General features: G+C 45.5%; 1 protein-coding gene across 1 annotated transcript; it reads left to right on the top strand.

The window, feature by feature from the left end:
- The first annotated feature begins 490 nt into the window (after window positions 1–490).
- CH25H (cholesterol 25-hydroxylase) lies at window positions 491–1,833 on the top strand. Its single transcript, XM_006774694.2, has one exon. The coding sequence runs from the start codon at window positions 519–521 to the stop codon at window positions 1,278–1,280; it is 762 nt and encodes a 253-aa protein (XP_006774757.1). The 5' UTR covers window positions 491–518; the 3' UTR covers window positions 1,281–1,833.
- The last annotated feature ends 7,407 nt before the right edge of the window (window positions 1,834–9,240 follow it).

Genomic DNA, 9,240 nt, shown 5'->3' with positions numbered 1-9,240 from the left:
GAGGGGGGTGGAGGGAGCCGGGAAGGGCAGGATCTGGAGCCCGCGGCGAAGTGGCGCGGATACATCCTCTCCGGAGACCGGAACTGGAGAGGCTCCGGCCCTGCCGCCCGGTTGCATCTGGTTTCCCGCGCCGATCGCCGCCGCGACTCCCTCCGAGAAAGGTGAGTTTGCCACCCGCTCGGGGTTAAACTTACAGGGTGTGCAGACAGCACAGATTAGGACTACAGAAGGTGCGCCACTTTAAAAAGTTCTTAAAAATGCAACTGTACTCGGCGTCTTCATGGATCCACACGGGCAATTCTACGTGCGCATCTAAAGACGAGTGGTTCTGCGTTGGCTCCACGGGAGCCCTGCTGGTGGTGACGGGAACACCCCGCATCTTCTTTGGGGGTGGTGATGACACACGGATCGAGTTGCCCAAACGCGAAACGCAGCCGCACGTGTGCAGTGTAGCAGCTACGGGCACCCCAGGGCGCCAGGGACGGCTGCCAGCCCCGCGCGGCTGGGCCCGGGCGCAGATGTTCCTGCAGCCCGTCTGGGACCGCCTGCGCACCCGGGAGGCCCTCACGCAGTCGCCCTTCTTCCCGGTCATCTTCGCCATCACCACCTACGTGAGCTTCTGCCTGCCCTTCGTGGTGCTGGACCTCCTGTGCCCCTGGGTGCCCGCGCTGCGGCGCTGCAAGATCCAGCCCGACAGCGCGCCCTCGGCGGGGCAGCTGCTGTCCTGCCTGCGGCAGACGCTCTACCAGCACCTGGTGTTCGTGTTCCCGCTGACGCTGCTGCACTGGGCCCGCAGCCCGGCCCTCCCGCCCCCCGAGGCCCCCGCGCTGCCCCAGCTGCTGGCCCACGTCGTGCTGTGCCTGCTGCTCTTCGACGCCGAGTTCTTCGCCTGGCACGTGCTGCACCACCGGGTGCCCTGGCTGTACCGGACCTTCCACAAGGTGCACCACCAGAACGCGCCCTCGTTCGCGCTGGCCACGCAGTACGTGAGCTGCTGGGAGCTGTTCTCCCTGGGCTTCTTCGACATGGTGAACGTCTGGCTGCTCCAGTGCCACCCGCTCACCGTCCTGGTCTTCCACACGCTCAACATCTGGCTGTCGGTGGAGGACCACTCCGGCTACGACTTCCCCTGGTCCACGCACCGGCTGGTCCCCTTCGGCTGGTACGGCGGCGTGGTGCACCACGACCTGCATCACTCTCACTTCAACTACAACTTCGCCCCCTACTTCACACACTGGGACAGACTCTGGGGGACTCTGCGGCCCCCTCGCGCCAGGTAGCCCGCACCCCTCCCGTGTCCGGGGTGGCTGCGGAGGGCAGGGGGTGCCCCTCGGAACCAGGACTGTTGGCGCGCTTTCACACTTGAATCAGAAGAAACACGCCTGAGCTCTTTTATTTTTATATTTTAGTAAGTAATTTATTACCTGCTGGAAATTTCTAGAGACAATCTGATGTGGGTTTTTTTGCAATCTGATGAAGTAATTTATATCAATTTTTGTATATCAATAATTGTATACTGGGTGTTGAATTCTAGCTCACTTCAGTAGCCTTGATTCCTGGATCGATTTAGACAATTATCACTGGCATATTTAAATCATTTCTAAATGGATCTGTTTGTAGGACAAAGAATTTCCTATGTTTGAAAGTGTCCTAGAATGAGACTAAAAAACATATTTTTTAAAATGCAGAATCTGATGTCTGATGCTATAAACAATGCAACATGTTCCTGCTGGACAGTAACTAAGATGATTGTACTTTTTTTCCTATTTTTGTTCACAGAATTTTATATTTATATGGAAAGAAATGTTATTTATGCTTAAAAAATATATATGAACCAAATAAGTACTGGCTCCTGTTTCATTGGCATTTTGAGTAAAAAAAACTAAAACAGGGCGAGGGAGCTGGGATGGCAGGTTTCTGTCCCAGCCTCCCTCTGCCCCACCTTGGGATGAGAGGAATCTGGTGGTGGGATGAGAGGAACTTGGGGGGCGGGGGGCGGGTGTTACGGGAGAGGAAAAGGCAGGAGAAAGGGTCTGTCTGTTTTGAACTAGAGATTTTAAAGAGGAAAAAAACACTGTTGTTCTAAATGTGTTTTAATTGTTTTCTGCCTCACAGGCAACTTAAAGAATTACCTTGTGAAGTTTTAGAGAGATTAACACTGAGCAACCATTTGCTTCTCTGGGGGGAGGGCAGTTTTGGGGGATGAATAGAATTACTGGGGTGCCTTGCTTTACAAAACTGGTGAGTCAAATGGGTACATTCGAGGGGCTGATAGATACAGAAAGGGGTTCAGAATGCACCCCCCTTTTTCATGAAGCAATCTAGTACAAATGACGATTGGACGCATCGTCTCGGCTATTTGGGAATTTTGTCTATTCATTTTTCTTAAGTAAACAAACATGCAAACCGCATGTCCATTTCTCAAAGGAAAAAAGTGAAATTTGACCCTACATTCCTAGTTCCTCATCTTAAAAGAAGATTGTGCCTCCGATGTTCTTCTGCTTCTTTTGTGTGTGTGTGTGTTTTTTTTTTAAATACATTTTTGTTGATTTCAAAGAGGAAGGAAGAGGGAGAGAGAGATAGAAACATCAATGATGAGAGGGAATCACTGATCGGCTGCCTCCTGCATGCCCCCACCGGGGATCGAGCCTGCAACCCAGGCATGTTCCCTTGGCTGGAATCAAACCTGGGACCCTTCAGTCCGCAGGTTGATGCTCTGTCTACTGAGCCAAACCGGCCAGGGTGCCTCCGATATTCTTGAAGATTATTTGTGACAGTAAGTGTCCCTATCACTGCTCATCATGTTCTCCATTCAACAGCTGCCAGGCTGTTTTAATTTTATCTTTGGAGTGTAGTTAGATAGGGCAAAGTTAAAAGTCGATACAATTTAGACAGAAAAGTATAAAGAATGGCAGCTTTGCATTTAATTTTAGGCTCACTACATATATGAACCAAACTATGTGTCTAAAGGTGAAAAATCCATCTAAAGACCTGGTCTCCACAGTCTGCTAAACGAAATTCCTCCAATTCTTTGGCAAAATGCAATTAGAATGCCTGACAACTAACTCAGAGGCATTTTCCTTCCCAATGTGTGTGCTCTGTTGGTTTTTTCACTCAAGTTATCTCCTCTTCTGTCCTTAGCAAGACCAGGCTGGGACGTAAAGTCTGTATTGATGTATAAAAGTGAAATCCACGAAAACGGGTAGTGAGATGTAAGGGGAAAGTGCTGATTGGAGGTCGAATGTTAATATCATGATTAACAAAGCAAAGAAGGATGAACGGGCAGGTGTGGAACATCTGATAGAAGTATTTGTTGTCTTGAGCAGCTCCAGTCTCCCCAGAGCTGCCTGCAAATCTTGGATCCTGACAATCACAGCTCACTCTCTGAGAGTTTTTAACAATGTGTCATGTTGCCTCGCCTTATAAAGGAATTTTACAGGGGAATTTTACACTTGGGTCAAATTGTCCACATAGAAATTATTTGGGCTTACAGAAATTGGCCCAAACCAATATGCTCAATTAATATTTGACAAAGGAGGCAAGAACATACAATGGAGCCAAGATAGTCACTTCAATAAATGGTGTTGGGAAAATTGGACAGATATATGCAAGAAAATGAAACTAGACCATAAAAGTGAAATCCACGAAAACGGGTAGTGAGATGTAAGGGGAAAGTGCTGATTGGAGGTCGAATGTTAATATCATGATTAACAAAGCAAAGAAGGATGAACGGGCAGGTGTGGAACATCTGATAGAAGTATTTGTTGTCTTGAGCAGCTCCAGTCTCCCCAGAGCTGCCTGCAAATCTTGGATCCTGACAATCACAGCTCACTCTCTGAGAGTTTTTAACAATGTGTCATGTTGCCTCGCCTTATAAAGGAATTTTACAGGGGAATTTTACACTTGGGTCAAATTGTCCACATAGAAATTATTTGGGCTTAGAAAGACTTTCTCAAAATCGAATGTCTTATCAGTTTGTAATACCTTGAGAGGTGGAAGTGGAGTGGAGAGGATGAGCAATTTTTCAGATAGCTTGAGGGAATAGTTATAACAATAATAATGATGGTGATGAAGGGGTTCACATTTGTATTCACTGTCACACACATTGCTTCTTACATTGCTCTAAAGGAGGTAGGATAGTTATCATCATTTAAAAAATTATTATTATTATTATTATTTTTATCAAATGTTCTGGATAGAGAATTGGTACCTCCATAGGTTAAGTGACTTACTCCAGATTCTAAAATAATAGAAGTTGGAGCCAGTTCTCGAACTTAGGTCTGGTAGTGTATACTATCCCTCTTCTCTGATGAAGCTTAAGATAATCTCTATCTTACCAAATGCTATTAAGTTGCAAACTCTGCGGCACCAACAAATGACCTCTCTTCACTATTCCTCCTCAGCCACTGCCCCTCAACACGGTGCCCCCCTAGCCCACTATTTTGATGTGGACGTCCCTGGGTTCCAAGCCTCTGCTGGGCAGGAGGGAAAGCTAGGGAAAGCAGGCCTAGGCCATCTAAATGGGCTTGAGAAAGCATGCGGTCAGGGCTCTGTTTTCCCTGTCGTTCAGGGCATGTCAGCTAGCACTCAGGCTGAAGTCAGATGGCCTGGGGCAACCTTGACTCTGAGACTTAAAAGCTGAGGGACTCTGGAAAAGTTAATCTCTCCATGCCTTGCTTCCTTTCCTAATAATCATAGAACCTACCTCACAGAGTTGTTGCGAGAGATTTTGAGCTACTACTAGGTGGATTGGAGGATTGCTATGATGGATGTTTCATAATGTGGATACCAGGACTGTAGCCTTCTGTCCACAAACATGTTTGAGCTCTCTCCTTTTACCTGGAACCAAAGAAAGCCATTTTTTATTTTGCTTCCATGAAAGCTGCTTAGCTTGTCATCTTTCAAAGCCAAAGTATTGGAAAGAGACAGACTGGAAAGTGTCTGACTCTAGTTTGTCGCCATGAGTCATCCCACCTCTTCCTGAAAATTTCACTTCTGTTCACTGCCATCTTCCTAACTATCAAGTCCATTGATTCCCTGTGCCCTGCCCTCGCTTTCCCATTGCCTTGGATTTGTTTTTTAAGGTCTTTCTTTTGCTAACTAGCCTCATGTTGGAATTCGGTTCTTGCTTGCTTTTAATAAGATTTCTCTATTTTCCTTCCTAATTCTGTTTCTTTTTCCTTCAGGGGCTGCTTTCCTCAGAGGGAGGCAAGCCTCAAGGTCCTTCTATTTTATTAAAAAATATCTAAATTGTGTGTAAGAAATGCCCTTCCTACCATCTTCAAGTGCACCCTGTAAGTCTCTGCTTTCATTGTGTTCTAGTGCACACACAGATGGGGTATATGCACACATATACCAAGCATATGTATGAATAGACACTATATATGTATGCACACTATATATATACACACTATTTATGTACATGCCCCATACAAACTATATATCCACACACTATAACGTAAGCTCATGTATACTATATATATATGTATATCTATAATAATAAAGTCATAATATGCTAATTAGACTGGGAATCCTTCCAGATGACCTTCGGGAGGAAGCTGGGGACTGCGAGGGAAGCCCGGGTTCCCAGTGCCAGAGGGAAGCTGGTGCCAGCAGCTGCGGGGAGGAAGGCCTACTCTTACACGGATTTTGTGCATCAGGCCTCTAGTATGTATATATAAACTATACGTGTATGTACTCTATATGTACTTATACACTTTATACACACTATATATATGTGTGCACATATTATATAGACACTTTATGTACGTGTGCCAACATTTTATACATATATAGAGAAACTATATATGTATATCCACTATATACATACTCCCTTCCCCTCTCTTTCTACACACACACATACACACACATATGTACACACACACACACCTAACACACCACCACTTCTCTCTGCCCCTACTACCATGCCTCATTCTTGATAATGACTGGTTTAGTATTGCACGACTCCTGGAAGCAGTAGAAACACACCTTTGCCATTAATCATGTCTTTCTTTATCCATTCCATCCTCCATCACTAGTTTATCCTAGCTTCCTAGATAAGGCCATGTTCACAACCCATAATCCCTGTTCTAGAGAGGTGCACAGTCTACTGCGAAAGAGAGTCAAGCAAACAAATGAATCTACTCTAATGTAGCCAGTGTGATCATGCAGACGAATGACGGGTTGTTGAGGAAGCCCAAAGAAACATGGGTCAGTTGAGCCACAGAAATCATGAAGGATTGGCATGTGTTCCCAGGCGTGCCCACCAGAAAAAAACAGTGTGGCAGAGTCAGAGAGGGAGGACGGAACTTGACCTACTTAAGGCTTAGTGGGAAGCTCAGAGCACTGTGAAGACAGGGGAGGAAAGTTAAGGCATGTCGTCTTGCCTCTTGACAAGCCATTGAACCTGCTTCGGACTGTTTGCTCACTTGCCCATGCCACATGGTTTTGGGGAGGTTGTATATAAAACTGCTTTGAAACAAATGTTAGGGCTTTTTGTTATTTATTGATTTATGATGAGTACATGAATAAATGCATTGAAAACTGGACTTGGAAATGTCATGTTAAGAAGCTTAGGTTGTGTTCTCTGGGCAATGGAGGGGAGGGGTGGGGGTGCCACAGATTTTAAGCAAAGAAATAATGTGATTCTATTTGGTTTAAGAAGATAGTGGGTGGCAGTGAATGGTGGTAGGGATTCAGTTCCGCCTGGATTCCAAACCTGGCTCCCCTGCCTATGAACTTTGTGACCTTGAGCAAATCACTTAATCTCTTGGAGGTTCAATGTCCTCATCTGTAAAAAGAGGGTGGTAGTGCCTACCCTTGAATTGTGGTAAGAAATAAGTAAAATATTTAGAGAATTTAGCACTCTGCCTCACATACAGCAAACACTTTGTAAATAGAATCCCTATTGCTACTGGTTGTTACAAAAGGGTTATGGATACAGGTGAGAGACATATGTTTGTCCTAAAACAAGTGGAGATGAGGTGTAGAGGAAGAAATGGATTTCTCTTTGATCATAAAAGTAACGCATGCTCATGGAAAAATTTCAAATGCGAGACAACAGCGTAAAATAAAAAGCAATTTCTATCCCCGTTCAATGAATTCATTTCCATTGCAGATATAATCAAAGGTAACCCCTTTTTTTGGTGCCAAACCAGAAATCAGTGTTCATTGTGTCTTTCTTTTCTTTCTTTTTTTTAAAATATATTTTTATTGATTTTTCACAGAGAGGAAGGGAGAGGGATAGAGAGTCAGAAACAACAATGAAAGAGAAACATCGATCAGCTGCCTCCTGCACACTCCCCACTGGGTATGTGCCCGCAACCAAGGTACATGCCCTTGGCCGGAATCGAACCCGGGACCCTTCAGTCTGCAGGACAATGCTCTATCCACTGAGCCAAACCGGTCAGGGCAATTGTGTCTTTCTTTCTTCCTTTCAGTTGTGATATATTCATTTGTTTTTAAAAGTTAAAAAAAAAGCAAGTTAGTGTGAAGAGAAGTTCTCTAGCCAAAGGCCCAAGCCCTCTCTAAATAGTTTTTGCTTATTTCCTTTTTCTGATGTCTTTTGATCACTTCTCAAAACAAGAAGAGAAACTTAAGTTGTCTGTCTTCCACAGCGTCCATGAATGGATCGCTTGGCACTGTGACTGTTTTATACCTGAAACAGCAGGTCAAAGGCAACGCAAAGCTTTCCTTGCTCCCTGTAGCTGAAGACCCCTTTCTCTCATCTGCTCACTCCTACTTCATTGGCAGCTCTCACAGTAACTGCACTCCCTGCCTTCTCTACCGGAGAGGGAGCTCTCTGAAAGATGAGGCCATGTCTTACAGATCATTGATTCCTTCAAGGATCTTACAACTTAGGAAGTGCGCAGTCACTGTTTCTGGAGTGTAGGCTCTTGGATCTGGAGCTTGAAGCAGCTGGGGTTGAGCTGCTCGATTTTTATTTTGGGGGAAATCTTTGAATCACTCTGAACATCAGTTTTCCTCTCTGTGAAATGGATGGAGGTTGGGGTGATTATAATTGGCCTTCCCTGCTTCCTCAGGCTGCCGCGAAGGTCGAATGAGCTAGAACAGCAGGATGCTGAGTGGATGAGTGGTTACTCTGTCGGTGAGGGTGACAGTGTGGTGCCCCGGCATCTGTGAAGGCACAAAGGTGCAATGGCTCCCATTTCCCTCCATCTCTGGCATGATGATGCTCCTTCATGGCTTCCTCAATCCAGCCACCGCCTCTCACTCCACACAGCTTCCTTCCCTGTATTCCTCCCCTCTGCACTCCCTGGTTCCTGCTTCCCTGCTGACTCTCAGAAGAATATAGGAGAGGGGGGGATGCCTCAGAGGGACCAGAGTTAGGGGAAATTGACCCCGGGACAGCACAGTTTGCAGAAGTAGCCTGAGCAGTAATATTTGTGTCCGAGGCAGAAGTAGTGTTAATCTAAGGACAGGCTCCAAGCCATGAGCTGCAGCCTGTTGAGTAAGTAGAATTTAGAAGCAGAGAAGGGTTTTTGAAAGAAGGAGCCTCTTGCAGTTGGACACTAACTAGAAAAAAGTCACCCCTTACTAGGTAGATTGAGTCCCCAGTTAGGTGGAGGGAGAAAGTGTGGCTCATGCGTGGCAGTGGGTTTGATTAGCCTGAGATATAGCATTGCCAAGGGAAGGTAGCTCACATGGCTGACACTTGTCAAGGTCAGAGATTCTAGGAATGCTAAGGCTGAGAGACCATGGTCCAGTTTCCCTATTTTATGAATGGGGAAACCAAGGTTCAGATGAAAGTGGCTTTTCCTTAATCAGACAGCTGAGTTGGAACTCAAAGGCCTGTATCCTTCCTGCCTCTCCCAGCTGCTTCCCTCCCACTCTCTGGGTCCTAGAGCCACTGGAGGCTGTCTCTTGCTGAGTAGGGGAAATGTGGTTTTGGGACACTATTAGAAATAATTTGTATGTTTTAAAAAATCATTTGCATGAACACTACATAAACAGCTCTGCTCATTTGTAGCAACTTGAGAGAAGTGTTTATTTCAAAATTTGCTAAGATCGAGCCTGCCATATAACTTGTGGGTTATTGGTGTGGACTTGTATTTTATTCCTGCAAACTCTGACACTCTCTGTTTAGAAAACATTTTAAGAAGCATCCATATGATAGAATACAATTCAGCAAGAAGAAGGAATGAACTATTGATACGAGCAACAACAAAGATGAATCTTAAAATAATTATGTTGAGTAAAGGAAGCCAGACCACAGCACCA

The sequence above is a fragment of the Myotis davidii genome, unplaced genomic scaffold (genome assembly GCF_000327345.1).
Source record: "Myotis davidii unplaced genomic scaffold, ASM32734v1 scaffold1688, whole genome shotgun sequence".
Classification (NCBI taxonomy): Eukaryota; Metazoa; Chordata; class Mammalia; order Chiroptera; family Vespertilionidae; genus Myotis; species Myotis davidii.
The sequence above is the reverse complement of the archived record's forward strand: the minus strand, read 5'-3'. Positions and strand labels throughout refer to the sequence as shown.